Below are 20,307 nucleotides of genomic sequence, written 5' to 3' on the forward strand. Positions count from 1 at the left end.
GTTCACCTTCTTGTCCACCGAAGGCTACGCCCAGTACTCTTGCAACACAAGATATTTTTCACTAAATATTATGAGTAGTAATTACAAAGTCTCACCCTGAGATCTCTAAGTACCTTACCCACTCACTAATATTTATACCATTTGAAAACACTTTTCCAAGTTACTCTATCCCCTTGCTATTCACACCCTGTGAAATGAAGTTTATTGCAATGAATGAAGAATTTCAGTGATGGCTTTGGATTGCCTTTACAAGTATGAAATATTATAACACTTGCAATCCAATCAACTCTCTTTGTATGCTTAGTAATAATGCTCAATAGATTTGTAAAAATTTGAAACAATTACTTCAAGTAACACAGAAAAATTCTCTTTTGAAAGTTTAAGAACTTAGTGCAAAAGTGCAGAAAAATAGTGAGAGAATTTTTCAGAGTAGTATGAGAGTTATATGAAAGTTGTGTGTTTTTGGTGTGAGAGTTAGAGTCTTTATATAGACTTTCCAAACACCCATGGTGTCTTTCTGAAAGTGTAGGAGTTGTTTGAAGTGAAGAGATTTCATTTGGAGTGAAAACATTTCGTTTTGAAATCTGAAATCTCATGCAACATTTATTTAAAAACGAATTAGAGTAATCGATTACACCATTTGGGTAATCGGTTACTCAACTTTTGTAAAACTGGTAATCTGTTACTCAAAGGCAGTAATGGATTACTCTGTACAGTTTCAAGTTGGATAACTCTTTTTCTCTCACATGTAACTTGTTACTTGAATGAAGTAACCCGTTACACATCATTTCAAAAAATGTTTTAAGTATTTTTAAAGTGTCTCATTATTCTTTAAAAATGGTTTGAGCATTACTACTTTGCATAACAAGGAGTTTTAGGATAGAAGTGCCTATAGAGACTTAATCTAATTTTCTTGAAGCTTTATTCTTCTTTATCTTCATAAGTATTCTTCCTTTTCTTTTTTTGGTGATGTTGGTGTCTTCATCAAAACTATGCCAAGGTCAGGAGCAAAGATCTTCTTCACATCTATATTCAATGGAATCCTTTACTCCAACCCAATTTCTCACATAAACCATGCATCTTCTCCTTCTACTCTTGGCTGAACTTGGTTCTATACCTCTTCTTCCCATTTTGGGTTTTGTCTTCTGTCTTGGACACTGAAGAAGAGTTGAAGAAACTAAAACTCCTATGTTCATGATCATCAGAAAATACATTTCCAAGTGATAAGAGCATGTGAGGTACTGCATAGTAGGGTGGTAAATGACGAGAGATTGGTGGTGGAGATGATGGGCTTGGGCTGAGGCTGCTAGGGCAGCTGGTGCTGTGTTCATGGTGATTTGGTGGCGGCAGTAGCCGCGACGATAAGCGGTAGAAGCTGTGTAAGTTGAAGGTGTTGTCACGGCGGTGAAAGTTGCGATGACAGCCACACGCGACGCATGTTATGGAACGGGGCTCAGAGGTGTTGGAGGAAGAGGAAGGCATGAACTCACTGCAGCCATCAAGGGCATGGACCTATACTAGCTGCATGGTTCTTAAGGCACTCCTTATTGGAAATCACCACCGTTGAAGGTGGTGGTGGGGTTGAGGAGGTGGTGGATGTGGTGGTGGAGGACTGATAGGGTTTGAGGGAGTCGTTGGTGAAAGATGAAAAGTTGGTGTTGATGGGTTGAGTTGGGGTTTGAGTATCAGTATCTAAGGTATGGGTGTTGTTTGGGGTAAAGTCCATGTCAGTTTTTGCAAGGATTAGAGGTGGGATTAAGGGTTTGACAAGTTTAGACCATTCTAAGGTTAATAGTTTGGGAAAGACTTTGGGTGATGAAGGTAGAACATGATGGTGATAAACTGATAATGATGGTTGTAATGTGAAGTGATGACAAAATCTGAGGTTTAAATGTGATTTTGGGGGAATTGAAGGATGGAGATGACCCAAAAATCTCAACCACTAATTATTTGAGAAGCAAACACAAATAGGAAAATAAAGAAAAATGTGTTTTCTTCTTATAACTACAAATTTAAAAGAAATTATACGATTTTCAATATTTTTTCTCATAGAATAAATGAGAGAGGTAAATATGTCTAATATCAATTACTTTTTTTAAGATAAGGAAATATATTATAAAAGGGCATAAGGGTGCAAATTACAAAACATATCAATACAAGAAGGATATATACATCATTGTCTAAACTGTAAGGGTTATATGGTGGAGAACCCTAACCAAGACCTAATCTAAATCAAATCCATAATTTGAATGTAACTAGTCATTCCCTCCTAAAGATACTTCATTTCTAATAAACCAAACAGATCAAGTTACAACAAACCACAAGATTTTCCAAATACATTTTCCTTTTACATTTTTACACAAAGAATCATGGTACTCTAAAAGATCCACAATAGATTTTGGGGACATGTACTTGAGTTTGGAGCCAAGAGAATTTTTGCCAAACATTAGACGCAAAAGGGCCCATTAGAAGTAGGTGGTCTAAGTGTTCATCTTCCACCAAATAAAAGCTACACTTCAGATCATCCTCCCTAATAATATTTAAGTTCTCTTGTGTAGCTATGTCTTTGTTGCTAATCTATCTTTAATGACTTTTCAAATTAAACAACAAACCTTTGAGAATGTATGTTGTTTTGATCATATATCACCCATAGTTGTTAAGATTTCACTTTCACCTATTGTTGATACCACTTTTTCAGCATTGATGTTGGATTAGATCATAAAAGCTTCTAACCGATTATTTCTTCCGGTCAAATAAGTTTCTTAACCACTAAATTTTCTAGACCTACTTCCCATTATTCTAAGACCAACAGTCAGCCACCATTACCTGCTTGTCTGAAGCTAACATGTATAATCTCATAAAGATATCCTTTAGATTCTGTTGGCCGAAACATGTATCATGCCAGAAAAGAGTGTGTAATTCATCACCTACCTCCTTCTAAAGATTCTCCTCCATCCAGGTAGAAATCGATCCATGAGAAAAACATATTTTAGTCAAATCCCTCCACCATCTTGATGTGGAACTAGAAGAGCTAATAACCCAATCATTACTATATTTTGAGTTAACCACTTAAACCCATAGTACATCAAGTTCCACTAGTCTTTTCCATTTTCACTTATCCAAAAGAGAATCATTAAACCAAGATAAACATTTGACGCCTGACTTACCAAGTTTTTTAGGTTTATACAATTAAGACCAAACAACCTAGGCTTATATGAAGAAAAGTGAGTTTTGAGATAACCTTCTTCGATGCTTGTTAAGGGATAATATGTATATATACTTGTTCGAAAGAAAAGAATTTATCAGAAAAACTCTCCCACCAAAAGATAGTAATTGTGAAGTTCAATCTCAGCTCTTTTATCATTACAATTTCGATTTACTTGTGTCATCAAGCAAACAAACCCATTTTCCAAACCAACTTAGAATAATAATTTTAGTTGAAAGGCTAGTATCAAGCAAGTCCTTGTGAATTCGACAACCCCTTACTCTATACTTGTTTGTGACACTGAGGTAGTATTTATACACCTATTTGTCGATTAGAAAAGTGATGTTGTTTCCAGAGATTTGCGTCTAGATACTTAGCATCGCAACAAGAATTGTTATTTTAAGTTTCTAATTTTCTTCTTCAATTTTCTGTTCTTACTTTGGTGTTTTATTCTCTTTGAGTAAATTAATGTGCTGGTACTTTTTGTTTAAATTGTTTGTATAGGATGAGGATCAGAGTGTATCATAAGTTATCTAATGTTGGATCACGATGTAGACACTCATGATACACTTTTACACCAAAGTATGATACTTTCTCAACAACTGGACTCATTCACCAAACAAATAGCCAGTCTACCTCAACAACTTGTCAAATCTCCTTTTGGCCAAAAAATGGAGAGGTGTAGAGTATCCTATGGTAATCACCCAACACACTATTGTTTACCTCCTCAATAAGGGGAGGTACGGTACATGGGATTTCAACAAAGCCAACGCCAACATGGTTACTATGAGAACAATTAGGGTTCAACCATACATATGATCAACCATGGAGGCAGGATGCATGGTCACCTAGTCTACAACCATATATCAACCACCATATGAGCATTCCAGTCCAATATTGAATGATACTCTAAATGAGTTTATTCAATTTTCTATGGCTAACCATAAGACCACCAAGCCCCCACTATATCAATCGCCCTTACATTACACACTTGAGCCAAAAAATAAACCCTTTGAGCTGGAAAACACTTTGAACTAGTTCCAACATTTGAGTACTATTATATTAAGAGATTCAGAGATTCAAAAGGAGAAGTTGGCTAGTAAGTGAGTGAAAAGTTAGCAAAGCGGTCAGTCGAGTACCAACAATGTACATTGGGTGCCTGCATCAAGTCTGATTCTAAAGATAAATGTATTCGTGACATAACAATGGTTGGTGAGCCAATTGGTAAGGAATTATTTTTTGATAATGTCATTGAGGAAATGGCGATAACATATTCAAAAGAGAGATTGAAACATATGAAAGTAACCTAGTAGCAATAATAAAAATATTAAAAACAGGAAAAAAGAGTGAGTCATAGAATAAGATGGATTAGTAAAAAAGAAATTAAGAGGAAAACCTCTATTGAATCATGCCTAAAGAGGGTGAATACTGTAATGAAGCAGTATAAAACAATCAAATGTTGTGCTACTTTGGTTGCTCCAACTATGTGATCTTTAAGGATACATCATACATCAAACTGTTAACGTTAAACGAGCGCTTCTTAGGAGGCAACCCAATTTATTTTACTGTTTTTGTATTTGTTTATGTTTTTTTTGCTTCTAATGTGTGTTAGTGTGCAGGCTTTGAGCTTAATTTTATTGGGCTGAGGATAGTCCAAACTCCACGGAGAGGGTGAATTTGGCCACACTTTGGAGCTTAGACGAATCCGTATAGTATCTCTTTTCATTTTTTGATGTTGATAAAATGTGTGGGTTGTTTTACTGAGAATTTTTGTCTTCTAAATGTGATTGAATGCATTGACTTGTATAATAATACATGATGAGTTAAGTGCTTAAAGAATAACATGTTTATTGAAAATGTATGTTTACTTTAATAGTGATAAGTCATACTTAGTCATCATAATCTTATAAACTTTAAAATGATAGCATGAAGTTATCTTAAATCAGGAGGTTCTATGAGTGAGTTGAGTTATGTGAGTATTGAGCTATACACTTTACATGAACTTTTTGAAAATCTGTAATAACTTGCATTGTTGATTTTATTTACTTCTCTAAGTAATCTAAGTTGATAGAAAAATATGGATAGATCAAGGCATTCTTTAACTAAAATCGCTTGGCCTAAACACATCCTAATAAAATCATTATCCCTTGTTAAGCCCCTTCGAGCTTGATTTCATTTCTTGATTGCAACCTTTCAAGCTAGATTATATAATATTATCTAGTCCTAGTTCTAGTAGGATAACATAGCTAAGTAATATAATAAAAAATAAGTTGTGGACAAAGGAAATTGTTGTATGAAAAAGTGAAAAAAGAAAAAGGGTTACCATCATTCATCCTATAAAGCAAAATAAATCACTCTACAAATGAAAGAGTTCAAAAGAGAGATTTATGATGGGAAAACAACGAAAAAGGGAATAAAGTAGTTGATAGTCATGAAAAGTTAAAATATGCTCTCTTAGACTATTAGAATTACATGAATGAATTGTTTTAAGAATGAATTATTGAATAAATTGTTTTAAGAATGAATTACTAAATGAATTATTTTAAGAATCAAATTTGTAAACAGATAGTAAGTGTGAAGTTCAATCTCACTTCTTTTTATCATTATAGTTTCGAGATACTTCTGTTATCAAACATACATACCCTTTTTCAAAACCAACTTAGAATAATAATTTTAGTTGAAAGGCTAGTATCTAGCAAGTCCTTGTGGATTTGACAACCCCTTACTCTATACTTGTTTGCGTCACCAAGATAATATTTATACATATATTTATCAATTAGCATTTCCCTTTCATTCATAGTAATAGTTCTGATAAACCTTGTGAAATATGTAATTTTGTAAAGCAAGTAAAAATACATTTTCATGATAGGGTTACTAAATAAAATCATGTGTTTAATATTGTGCATATTGATTTTTGGGGTTCAATCTCTGTTCCCTTATGATGATAAGTCTAGACATACTTGATCATTTAAAGAAACAATTTGATGCAAAGATAAAATGCATTAGATATGATCATGGATTAGATTTTAAGATAATTTAGTCATACAATTCAAAATGGATAATTCATCAAACAATTTGTGTGACTACTTATTCCTAACTAGTGAAGCAATCATATCATGGTGAATTTATAAGGAAAGTATTATCGCGACATCTATCATGGAGGTAGAGATTCTATCATGTTTTGAGGCTACAATTCAAGCATTGTGGCTGTGAATCTTTATTTCATGGCTTGGGATGTATATACAATTAATAAAGCCACTAAAAGTTTATTGTGATAATAGTGCAACAAATTGTCTCCAAAAGCGATAGATACTCAAATATTACTAAGCATATGGAATTGAAGTATTTTTAGAATTAAAGTTCAAAAACAAAGTGTGTTTGTAGAGCATATTAGAATTGATCACATGATTGTTTATCTGTAAACAAAAGTGATGGAAATAAACAAGCAATCAAATAGCAAAGAGAACAAAGAGAAAATTTAAACATAAAAAATTTGTTAACAAGATTCGGCCAATTGGTGCCTACTACTTCAAGAGTGTTAAACAATTACCACTATATAGGATAATGATTTTTTTTTTGTTGCACATCATTAGGCTAAGAATACTTAATCTAGAGTAGTGTAATGGTCTAACCCTGACATGCGAGAAGACTTGTTAGTTTCTGGTTGTATTCTCTAGTTCATTTGAACTTTCATCGACGACAAAATTATTTTGAATTTATTTCCCTCTTCATATGTTAGAAACTCCATTTGTCTTCATTAGACGATACATTGTGTGTACTAATGTGATCACTCTCGTCTTACCTAGTGCAATACTAGACATGATGGATGCATTTTGAACATCCTAAGTGTTCTTATGACATCACTTATGTCTCATCCAATGAAGACATGGACAAGACAATGACATTTTGAATATCTCAAGTGTTATTATGTGATCATCCTAGTCCAATACAACGTGAAACCGAACAATATGAGATGCATTTCGAATATATTTTATCTTTGCTTAATTTAGGTTGGGAAATCCTTAATCATTACAACCAAAAAAATAATTCATTATTATCTAATACATTATAGTAGTTCCACAATGCTCTTAGAGACATAAGTATAAATTGGTTAAACATCATTAACAAATTCATTATTTGTATATTTTTATTATTTTTACTATTTGATTTCTCTCTTGTTCCAAATAATTGGTATCAGATCCAATTGGTTGATGTTTGTTAACCCAAGCACCAAATTCATGGTAGAAAAGTTCGATGGAAGTGGTAACTTTGTATTATGGCAAAAGATGATGGAAGATGTGTCAGTTGGACAAAGTCTATAAAATGTATTGTGTATGGATAAACTAGGTGACTTGAAGGAGAAGGAAACACAATAAAATTATGTAGGGAGCCACAACTGTGTTAAATCAAGAACCCCAAAAACTCATGTCTTTGAGATGGACCCAAGTTGAACATCAGGCTTTGAGATAAGTGTTGGACATGTCTTTCTTGTTGTTAGAAAGAACAATTTTATCTGAGAATAGAAGTCGTGAATATTTATTGCATTTCTGCGATGTCATGGAGAATGTTGTGAATTGCTAGCAGATCTAAAAGAGGACACAAGCATTAGTAGGGTGTATGACACAAGGTATTGGAAGAGATACAAGGTGTAGCATGAGTCCCATTGATATGGATCTAGGGTCTATCATTGGCCACATTGGGCTTGGGTGTAGGGTATGTATTACGAGCGATGACTAAAATTGATACAAGGTGAAATAAATGTATTGACGTGGATGCAAGGTATAATACGAAAATCATTGCTATAGTTGGAAGGTGAGACATGTGCATTGGTCCGGATGTAGGATGTGACACGAGCATCAGAAGGCATTGACTTAATGTGTTGATGTGGGTATGCCCTTAAGGTGGAATATGGTATGGTAGTTGTTCTAAGTATGATTGTTGGTATAGACAATGACAATAGTTGTTGAGGCTTTCCAAGGAAACTTCATAGTTTATTTGAGATTCTAAGCTGAGTATTAAAGAGGGAGGTTATTGGTGAACTTCGATGTAAAGGTTCCATAATGTCGAAAGACTTCCTAGAAATAAAGAGATAGGAGACATGTTCCATTAGACAATGGTATGATTTTGGAGAAATTGCACTACATGTTTGAAGAACTGGGATCTTAGTAACACCGCCAATGAGACTCGAAAACGCTTACATCGAACGGAAAGTAGGCTTTCATATGGAGGAAGTCTCATAGAGGATTTGGTAAGGTTAGACATCATCTAGGTGGAATGAGATATTTGTTATGGTGGAGATTGTTGAATAAATTTTTTAAGGAGTAGGTGTGATATTTCAATCAATATGAAGTTTGTTGGGATTTGCTTGAAATATATTATTATAAAAAATATATTAGTATCTAGAATTTGAGTTAAGGAGAAAGACAAACTATATATTGGGCTCAAATTTTTTGTTATATCTTGCATCGGTTAGAAACATCCGATGAGCATTGTGTAAGAAATATGTCTCTTGTGACATGAATGAATATATTATTTCATTGTTTGAATGACATAACTCTTGGATGAAGAGTTATCGATAAAATGTTAATACTCTTGGGAAAGAGCTATATATAGTGCATGATGGAAACATTATACTAACAAGAAAAAGGACCAGAAACGTTGTCTGTATCTCTGCCCATAAAGATTGCTCTATTAGTCATCACTTAAGCAAGAGCATAGTAAGAACAGGAAGGAGATAGAAAAGTTTCTCTATAAACCAAGAACACCAAACAATAACTAAATGGAGGATCGTATCGCCATGGGTAAAGGTTAGTAATCTATAACTATTCTTATGATGTGATAACTATGATTTCTTAAGATCTATTTACATATAGTTTCCCGGTAAAGTTTACACATTGGGCTTACTGTATTAGGCAATTATTGTAAGCTATATATGTGTGTTCTTTAAACCCTAATTGGGTGTGCTTGAGTCGTGCTCATGCTGATAAAGAGCTTGCAATCAATTTCTAATAATAATTGGCAAGCGGGGTAGCTGCTCTACGCTCCCTGGACCTAAGAATAGTTAGCCGAACCTGATTAGTAAATTCTATTGTCTTCTCTTTTGTCATTAATTTGATTGTTTAACAAGCGCTTCCTACAACATATAATCAACACCATCCGTTTCGCAAGTAACCTATCCCGTCTCATGCTGATGAGTCAATCATTCTTTTTATCGAAGTATAATTTATCTGATTTTGTTTGTTAATACTTAATATTACTGATATTCTTCTTTCTTTTTTCCTCAGTGAATCCTCCTTGCTTGTTCACCAAACACATTCACACCCCACAGGAAATAGGAGATATTTAAATAGAGAAGAGTAGCAAAATATCAAATAAAAATTTCTTCTCAATACTGATCTGCATGATGGGACAATGCAAGTAGCCATAATTTTGTTATGAATGTTTAAGGTGCAACAACTCTGATTTTTTAGTATTACAAAAGAATTTCACATTAATCTTTCAGGAACTGTAATACTAGTGAAAATGGATCTTTTGGAACTAGCATCTTCATCTGTATTGTTCTTTTACAATTCTCAACTCACAATATAGATGATGTTCACTGAACTGCTTTCTATAAGGTTATCTGGTAACTAAACTATACATGTCTCTCTATGACAAATCTCTTAAACTTAGATTAAAAAGAAGGGAAAAACCAATTAACAACAATGCAGGTACAAAATATGTATCACTCCATGTACTTTCTCATGGTCAGAAAATGATAACTTAGTATATATTTAATTTATGTTTTACTTTTTTGACCGATAAGAAACAAGAAATACATGGAATGGTACAAAGTTTGTGACAGAAGATGGGGCTCCATTTCTAACGTGCTTGCATTTCCAAGCACCCCAACTTATATTTCTCACTCTGAGATATAAGCTTAGTTGTGTTTTCTTTCCTAGCCAAGGGAACTAGTTCAATATGTTAAGTCATGTTGTGGATAGGATCTGATCCTCTTCGCACTCTTCTTTTGCTCGACTGATTTGGATCAAAACCCTTGTTTGCATTTGCTGAATTCTTCTTTGTGTTCAATAATTCTTTGCCTGCAGCATTGAGAAAATGTTGATTCTTCTGCAGCATTATCCTATCATTCCTGTGGCCTTGTTGGCTCTGTCTGAGTACAATTTCTAAACTAGTTATGCCTAACACTCTCTCTTGTTGAAATGATAAGAAGCTAATGAAGAGAAGAAGAACAATTATTCTAGAAGGATGAAGCACCATTTTCTCTTCCCTCAGAAACAAAAAGAATAGAAGGTATGTTCTGTATGTTTGGAGTAACAAGAGAATAATATATCTATATTGTAATGATAGTTTCTTATAGATATAGGCTTGTTATTTATGTCCTAATGGATTTGGAGGGAGCTTTAAAGCATAAAGCAGGTAGAGCCTAGAAGAATTTTTGATTCATCTCGAATCATAAACCTGAAATCTAAGCAAATTAAGGCTGTTATTGAAGAATCTGACAAGGATGAATAAAGGGGTTGGGACAATATTCTTGAGAAGCCAGATATCTTTCTTTTTTTCATTCCATTCCCCACATCTATATCATATGCTTGTTCTTTTTCTAATAAAAGAAGCCAAACTTAGTTGCTTGGGCCCTTGGCGAACTTGCCACGTCACACTATCATACCAGTGTGGATAGAGTTCAAATCATCTTCGGTACTGAAATACAATGGAAAATATGTTTTGTTAATTTTTAAATTTATTTTATTAAAAATTTAATTTAAAATAAGAACAATTAGATATTTTTTGTGTCATGTGTCATCATCTCATTCTAGTACACGAGAGGATCTCCATTATGTGTAATAACGTGTATATGGATAAACAAGTTTTGATTACTATTTGGTCTTACTTGTTTTGAGCACACATTGATTTCATGGTCCAATTCTCTGCAACTGTTTTCCTAACTACTGTAGATTGGATCAATGAAGCATGGACATTCAAAGTAGTAGAGTCCAACATCAATATACTTTTTACTCTTTTTGAATTTCTATAGCACCATAGATGGAAATGTACTAGTAATTAGATAAATGTTAGCATTTTGTTATATTTACAATTACTTATTACCTTTTATAACACTATTCCTCTCAAATTAAGATTTATGCTTTTATTATTTTTATATATTGTATTATAGTTGTAGCATATCATTTAATTTTTAAAATTTGACATATTTTGTGCCTTGTCAATTGTCATCTCCTATGTATGTGTTTCCCAGCGTTGGATATATGCTATTAACAAAAAGCTTATTTAAAAAAAGAACACAGCAGGTTATATATTTTCCTAGAACATATTTTCATATTTTTAAGTAGTGCAACTTTACTCCATATAAATACTTCTATGAGGTTAATGTTGTAAATTATCATGCCTTGGTCATTAAGAAAGGGTGGTTTGAGAGATTATATTTGCTTTTAATTAGAATGACTTGGAACAAGTTATAACATGGTGCAAGGAGGGTCATATAAAGAATAGACAGGGGAATAGAACAGCCTCCAAAAGAAACAAACTACTGCTTTATGCTCTTCTTACTTCTAAGATCTCTTTGCTTTAGAATTCTAAGCTCACTTCCCTAGGTAACAAATATAACAGTACTTCAGACCTTTATGCTTTGTTTTATTTTAAGATTTTAGATGGGTTTGAAAGTTCTAATTCCCCTTCAAAATTTCATTGTTTCTCTCTTTCTCACTCTTCCGTAGATTACTTTTTTTACTTAGAATATAACATGCAACTAGGAACTGTCAGAAGCATAAATTCCTCTCTTTATAACAATTTGGTGATATTGTGTCTTAAGATGAAGGGTGATTGGTCATGGTCCAAGTGAAACAAACTAGTGCTTGGATAACCTGTGTCCTTTTATTTTTTGCTTTTTATCTTCCAATTCAAATGACTCGTATCTTTCCATTTTTTTTTTCATTTTTTTATTGTGAATACTCGTTTTGATCTTTAAAAAAATTACATATACCAATTTGGTTCCCGAAAAAATAAATGTTCAAACTAATATTCAAATATTATGAATATGAGACAAAATAATATTCTTCGGTGATCATAAAAAATATTTAAAATGATCAATTAAACCTATATTTAATAATTTTGGGATCAAGTTTTTCAATTTTTCTTGAACAAATTGTTACACACAAAAATGTTTAAAGGAAATTAGTTTTTTCCTCTTCATTTTTATCCTTAAGGTTTGAAACTGCACTTTAAGAGTTTCCTAACACATGCCCTATTAGAATATGTTTTTTATTTAGTTATTAACTTGTACTGATATGTCTAAGGCTTCATTTGTTGTGACATTCTAATTATTTTGGAGTGAAGTATCATTAGCATGTGTAATTGCATAGCCTTGGTTTGATGTACACTGACATTATTATCTTTTTATGGCACAACATCATCAAGTAAACACATGTTTTTTTTTGGGTACAAATGAAGAAGTTTAGATTTAGGGATGAAATGTCACTCTGTAAACTATAAAGCTCAGACAAGATCATCAATCACCAATAAGAGTTTATAGTAGATTTATGAGTAGGGGAAATCAAACCCAAATCACAAGGATGTGAGTGAAATGTGACAAATGATAACCTTGTTATTTTCTTGAAATAAAATATATTTTAATTTGTTTTTCATTTTGTGTTTTCCCCCTCTCCTAACTTGGTTTCAAGAGGTTTAAAGATCTTGAATTTCTTACTTCTTTTTTTGTGTATTAGTGGATAGAATGTACATTAGGTGGTTGGAATAATAAAATGCTCTTATCATGGCACAATAAAATCTTGGTTTTGCTAAAGATTCTAGTAGATTTAGTAGTTTTATAAAAAAAATTATCAATTAAGAAGAGCAAAAATTATGACCAAAAACCATACCAACAATAGCACTCCAAACACAAAATTGGATGAGAGAGCCATTCATACTAGGACATAACTACTCCTTGTTGTTGTCTTATGATCCAAAACCAAGATTTGAGTTTTATATCATCCATGATCTCCTCGATACAAATCGCTTTATTGTTAAAAATGACTTCATTTCGAGCTTTCCAAATTTACCACATACCAGCCATCCAAAGCACTGAACTCCAACTTTTCAAGAGACGTCCCTTGATGGTCAAAAAATGTTGAAGAAAGTGGAGTTTACCTCTTGGTGGCAGAACTACCTCTAAGCCCAACCATCCATAAAGATGTTGCCAACCATCCAAACCCATTCATCTTCAACATCTTCCCTCAAAGTACTGAAATTCACGATCTTCAAAAATTCCTCTATCAAAAGTTTTTTCTACTCGAAAGACTCTCTTCTCCAAGGTATTTGTCATGTCCACAAACCATCCCTCCAAACACTTAATTGTCCCACCAAAGCCCCCTTTACTAAACTCAAATTGTAAAGTCTCACAAAAGAATCTTTCAAAGGGTTTTCTTCAATCCAGAAGTCTTCCCAAAATCTAGTGTGACAACCATTCTAAAAAAAATTCTTTATCAAGATACAATCTTTTAATGCGATGATACGGTTCTAGAATAACTTCATAATCATTGTTTATTTCTTCTGGGATCTTATAATGATGTTTGGGATTAAGGAAATATTTAACTGCATGCAACAAATGATGAAGTTGACATTGTCATAATTCATCAACGATGTCAAAATATCATTGCAATGCTTTTCATCACCTTAGAAAGTCTAAATGAGGAAGTTAGTTGCAAATCTAGTAACTTCAACTCTAACCAATTATTTCTTCTCTGTGAACTTTTTCAGTGTTCAATATTATTGTGTGGTAGTAGATGAAGCTTACAAAAGAGGAATCTCTTTGTATTATCCTATTGACTCTTTCAAGTTTTCTAATCTCTTCTAGCATTAAACCTACACAATGTGAGGCACATGGAGTCCAAAAGATGTATCCTCTTCTTGCTTACAAATATTTATCTGCCAACACATAATTACTACCATTGTTAGTCACAACTTGCACGATGTTTCTTCCAAATCTCACATAAAAAAGAGTACAATAGTTCATTTAGTTTATCTCCTATCTTCATGTACCCTGAAGCGGAAACACATTTTATAAACATGATCTCAAGTGGATAGTTGACCATGAAGTTGATGAGCATTCTACCCTTTCTATCAGTCCAAGCATAAAATATGATTGCCCAACCTGAGATTACACGCTCTATTACATGTGTCTCTATCATCTCCTTTGCGAGCTCCACTTCCTTCTGCAACAATAGAACCTTCAACTCATGATAAGTTGAAAGCTTTATGTTTGGACCATAATTGGCAACAACATCCATCATTTTTTAAAACTCTTATCATGCACAACATTGAAAGGAATATGCACTTGTTAAAGAATTTGGCTATAAATTGAAATGTTCCTGCTCTTACTTCTTTATCAATAGCATCATTTATACTTGATTGCCTTGAAGATTTTCTACAAATTAACTCTATGAGGCCTTTTGTCAATTTTGCTCCCTTGGCCGTCCTAGCAAATTCAATTGCAGATTGTTTTCGAGCCATCAAATCATTAATTTCATGTATTTCTACTTTTCCAAAACATTTATTTAACTCACGAAAAGTTGCATCTCTATCAAAAAAATTCTTCATAAAAGCATCCATAACCTTTTGTTTAATGTCTGGCAAAAATTCCTTGCAAGCACTTACATGACCTATCACTTCCGTTTGGTGTCTCTTGGCTATAGTTATCCCACCATAGAAGTTATTATTAGGGTTCTTAATGTCATCATATTCCCTTGCCATATCAATGTTGCTTCCAATGGATTTCAATAACACATAATTGGGAGTAGGTCCGATAGAGAAAGGTTGAGATATGGCCATGGTTGGGAGAAGTTTAGAGAAAGAAATTGGTATATGCAGAAGGAGTAATTCTTCAGCAGGGACGAGTAATTTTGCAAAATCGGAGTAATGAAGCAGAGAAAGAAATGGAAGGATTTTAAATGAGGGAAAGAAGTGGAAAGAGTATCCCGTTTTCACGTTATACAGCATGTGTTATAAATGAGGAAAGAAGTAGATGAATTTGATATAAAAAACTCCTAAAAAAAAATATTATCAGATAAAAAATACGGACAAGAGATAACTTTGTCAACCTATAGCTGGTTCTAGATTGCAAAATGGAGCACGACTAGACCAGCAGCAGCCGCGACAACAAGCCGCACCACTATCGGCTGTTTCATTGTGGGAAGGGGCTAGTGACCTCAACCAGCCCGTTATGGCGAGCACTTGACTAGGGTTCTATACTTTCCTAACTAGGCTATTCATAAATAATCCTCCAAGGAACAAAACTAATAACATTCATTGTCATTTCCAAATATCAGTGAGGATGGATTGGATAACAATTATATATGGGTAATGGACTCCTCAATTGTCTTACTATCACACTAGTATGTACACACATTAGAGCTGTGAAAATCAAGAGTAATAATGCACGGCAATTCAACAAGCCTTCTTTACATGGCGAACACACCAAAGGAATTCATACAATAAAAAAACCCTACACTTGTTCAGGGTGCACTGTGGGTCCTGGTGCTATTGCAAATTGCACACCCCTACGCTGCCCTGATTGTAGAACAAAGGCAACTTGTGTTGCTGCTAGAGCTTCAGCCTCCTGTTTCACAATAAGACAACAGTTATATGCTCGCCAAAAATGGCCGGGGCAATCCATCTGCATTTGTTGCAGTTTCTCAAATGCACTACCAAAAGGGATACCAACACAAACATTGCATGCAGACTAAAATGGAACATAATTCTTTTAGTTAGAACTAAAACAAACACTGACTTGTCTTTGTCGCCGACGTTGCAGGATACTGATTGCCCAAGCCATAATATAGCAAGGTAAAAGAAATCCAGCAGCTCGAAGCAAGAAAAGCTGCATAAAATGGTGAGCTAATTAGAATTGTTACAGAAGATTTATGAAATGAATACGTCAGTGGGCATACAAACAACTTAACTAGATGAAACAAGTCACTTACAGAGAAAAAATTGGATGGATCATCATCAGAAGCATCACCATCTGTGGCAGAGAGTCCATGCCGCAAGAGTAAAAGGGCCATTAACTGCACCAAATAAAATGAATTAGGCTTAAAATCATTCCTACGAGCTAGCATACTAATGCAGTCAATGAAATAGTGAATAAATGCTGTTGCACATCAAGGCCCATAGCAAGTAGAATTGATTTCTTAAAAAATTCAACAATAGATGACGTATTAAATGCCCCCAAAGCTTCATAGTTTTGTGGCTATATCCTATCATCGAGTAACATGCCCTCAATAAAATGACTGCCTGGTGTAAGTAAGAATGATTAAAATTACTCCTCATCCTAGCCACTAATTTTATGGACATTCCATGGTTTATATTTACTCACTAATTCAAACTATTAGATTTTCCTAGAATTGATGGCTAAGATGGGGAGTAAGTTAAAAAAACTTACTCTTGGAGTAAGTGGATCCCCTCCCTAGTTAATATGAAAAAACGAATGCAAGGTTAAAGCCTTACAATTAGAGCAACTGAGCGGCAAAATGCAGCTCCGCTGGCATTAGAAGCAGCATATTCATCATATTCAGCGTCCAAGAATTGACGTTCTGCCTCTGCTATCGCCAAGAGTCGTGGATCACGCAAGTCCAAAGGTGTGCCAGATATTGTCCAGCCTCCTCTGCAAGAATCGCCAGGATTCATTAGTTAGACATTTCAATTTTCTCTAAATAATAAATCAACGCATTCTCAATACATCTCTTATAAAGAGAAAACTCATACAGAGAACTACCATAACATAATTGTTCAGACAAAACAAAAAAAATTAAATACTGTTTTAAAAATAGAAAAGTTCAGCTTACCCTATATCAATGGTAGTTTCATCAGGATTAGAACGAGGTGGTGGGGCAGTATAACCAGATTGATAAGGCTGATATAAAAGGAAGGATCTCAGTACACACAGGATAACTAGCATTTGGTTCAATCCACAAGATATTAAAAAATAGAAGCAATGCATAGAACTAATTCAAACTTTCAAAGTACAATCTATGAATACAAAATATCAAATTTCAAAAGAATTATGTCCGTCATGCATATGACTAATGTATACCTCTTCCCCCTAATTCTCCCCTTTTAGACAAAACATGAGGTTCAAGGACATGTATAGTACAAATGGATCCTCATACAGGCATCTCAAACTCCAGAACATCTTGGATGCCTAAGCAACATGCTAGTGTTCGGTACATGGGAAGCAAGCCACCCATGACCATCCTTACATCCCCATCCCAAAACTCATGGAATCTCACATACACATCTAAAAAACAGAGATATTTTTTTCATACATTGCCATTTTTAGCCGAAGCACATGCATCCCAAACATTTACATAAATCTTATTAAACCCATGCATATTATAATACAATGGCATCATATATTAGTTACAATGACTTGGGCTCAACATTGTGATGGAAGTCCAATCCTTACTGAAGAAATGCCATGTAAGTGGCTGGTTAATTCCATAAGGAAGAAAGGGAAGGATATTTCAAAGGAGACAATGTCAGTTAGAAACCATTTGAAGATTGTTTTTCTGAAATAAGAGAATGAGATCACTCATCACAAAATTCTGTTAGAAGGAGGGTATGCATGCAGAGGGAGATTAGGGGAATTGAAGGGTAGCACTGTTTTCTTCTGAATCCTGGCTATTAGCTTGAGCCAAGATTCACCTTGCACATGAATTCTCTCTTGGTTATCTTTTCCTTCATTTATATATTTTCCTTCATTTACATGCAAGTATTTTTCTATTCAGTGTTCAATAAAGAAAGCAAATAGTCCTCACTCAATCACTATCCTTCTGGAGGAGACTATGAAATTTTACATAGGGTGTGATACACAGAAGTATAGCAGACAAGGTACATTTGATGATTTTGATCTTTATAGGGATCCGTTGATTCCAAACCTAGGTCCACCCCCTGTATACCCAGGTATTCAAGATTCTAATGAGCCAAAAGTTATTGTTCAACAAAGCTAGACGCTTATAAAAATAAGCATGATAATAATTTCCCATTATCATGGCATAACCATAGAAGAACATAAAAAGAAATGGGATATGAACTTTCATGAACAAAGAACCACACCTGATGACATATCTCACAAGTAATGTCTCCTTTCTCATTGCACCAATGCTGGACACACTTTCTATGAGCATACTGTGCAAAACCAAAAAAACAATAGTTCAATAATTAAAACAACTAAAACAGAGATAAAAACCAAAGCCAAAATCACAAAAAAAAATCTTCCTCAATTATTCCTTTTCATTTTCAGCTCCAATCCATAACCGGTTGTGGATATTGAAGCATTTACCGGCTCAACACAGGGAAGCAGATCATTGTAGCCTTGTAGGCTCAAAAAACACAATTTCTAACATGAACAGTTCGTTCTCATTTTTCAATTAAAAATAAATGGGTCTAATTTGTAACCTAGTTGAGTAAGAAAACAAAACATACCTCCGAAAGTTTCATAAACACAACTTTATCAAGGTAGCATCTACAAAATTTTAAATTTTCATTTACAGTCACAAAACTTAATACCTCTACCCAAGCCAAAGCATATATCAGCTCAGCAATTACCATCAAGCATCAACACTGACTCTGTGACATTAAATGGCAAAAACAAAAACAAAAACATTTTCCCAAATAACGTTTCAGCATTCCCTCAGAATTTAATATTTGTCAAGAATTTTCATTCTTAATTTTTTTTACATCTTGACATTATTTTGTACTACCAAGGTATCCTCTCAACCCGTCTCTCCCAGGAATAGAACTCTTCCTTTTCGTCTTTCTTGACATTCATCCATCATTTCAAATCAGAAACCAATTGTGTGTCCAAAATGCAGAAAAAATCATATAAAAAATCTCATGTAAATCAACAAAAAAATTTCCTTTTCAATCAAAAATCTACCAATAAACAAAAAGTAAAAAATACAAAATCATAAAATAAATAAATAAATAAAAATAAAAGACTCCATTTGTACCTTGAGACTGCCGCTGCAGGCGCAGGGGCTCTCCAAATTGGAAACTCCGTCCTCCTCCTGACAAATGCGGCACTCGGCCATCTGGATCAGTGGCTCCTCCTCATCGCCACCCTCACCATGCTCCGACCCACCTTCATCGGCATGATTCACCGTCGACGGAGAGGACGAAGGGTCGGAATGGATCTGAGAGGGTTGCGCAACGGCGTCAACGGGGACAGGGCACGTGAGACGGTCAACGACGAGCACCAAATGATCGCTCATTGCGGATTCGAATTGGGAAGAAAATCAAATCAAAACCCTAAAATAAGAAAATTAAAATTGAAAGGTATCGAAACAAAACGGAAAAATAAGTGAGAAAGCGAGATCGCGTGATGGATCAGTGGATCTGGAGGATTATCGAGAAAACGAGAGGAAATCTGATCGAGAAAACGAGAGGAAATCTGATCGAGGAAATGGAAACGGGAAACTAGGAAGAGGATAGAAATGCAGTTGAGAAACACCGTAAGCTGCTTTGCGCGTTTTCTTTATTATGTTTTTATTTTTATTTTTAAAATTTGATAAGTTGATTTTACCAAATATTTTCACAGTTTATTATTTATGATCGGACATGTAAAGAATTTTTATATTGTTAATGTAGATATATTTTTCAATTATTTTTAGGGAATGGAGTATCTCCTTGTATAAGGAGATAAGTTATCTCCTCCTACCAGTGAAATCATGACATGTGTCATGTTTCACCATTTTCTATAAAAATATTTTTAAAAATAAATAAAATAGCACACATATCACATTTTTACTGGCTAGAGGAGATAAGTTATCTCCTTATACAAGGAGATACATTATTCTCTTATTTTTATTCACCATTCGGGTGATTTATAGTTGTTTTTGCTTAGTTTAAAAATTGTGGGTTCGAAATCCATAACAAATTTAAAAAAATAAAAGAATTGTATTATAAGGTGGTTTGATGTAGTTTATGAGAATTGGATCGAACGGATGGTTCGACCGGTCTAATTGCTGACTGGATTTGTAAACGATTTTGGTTTGCAGTCTTAATCAAATTAGGGTTGAACCGCTTTCAACCGA

The 20,307-nt window shown here is 34.1% G+C and overlaps 1 protein-coding gene and 1 pseudogene across 1 annotated transcript; both read right to left on the bottom strand.

Moving 5' to 3' along the window:
* Positions 1,033–1,896, bottom strand: LOC109327057 (annotated as a pseudogene).
* On the bottom strand, positions 15,501–19,673 carry LOC109336176. Its single transcript, XM_019572610.1, has 8 exons — positions 19,225–19,673; positions 18,329–18,400; positions 17,059–17,126; positions 16,721–16,877; positions 16,198–16,281; positions 16,005–16,094; positions 15,719–15,833; positions 15,501–15,669 (listed from the first exon to the last, which is right to left on the bottom strand). The coding sequence occupies exons 1-7, from the start codon at positions 19,483–19,485 to the stop codon at positions 15,720–15,722; spliced, it is 846 nt and encodes a 281-aa protein (XP_019428155.1). The 5' UTR covers positions 19,486–19,673; the 3' UTR covers positions 15,501–15,669; position 15,719.

Source organism: Lupinus angustifolius, chromosome LG02, assembly GCF_001865875.1.
Source record: "Lupinus angustifolius cultivar Tanjil chromosome LG02, LupAngTanjil_v1.0, whole genome shotgun sequence".
Lineage (NCBI taxonomy): Eukaryota > Viridiplantae > Streptophyta > Magnoliopsida > Fabales > Fabaceae > Lupinus > Lupinus angustifolius.

Coding starts and splice junctions, on each gene's coding strand:
- LOC109336176 (XM_019572610.1), bottom strand. CDS start 19,485: ATGAGCGATCATTTGGTGCTCGTCGTTGACCGTCTCACGTGCCCTGTC. Junction 17,127..18,328: donor CTTGTGAGATATGTCATCAG/GTGTGGTTCTTT, acceptor CTTTTATATCAG/CCTTATCAATCTGGTTATAC. Junction 16,282..16,720: donor GCCGCTCAGTTGCTCTAATT/GTAAGGCTTTAA, acceptor TATTTGGTGCAG/TTAATGGCCCTTTTACTCTT.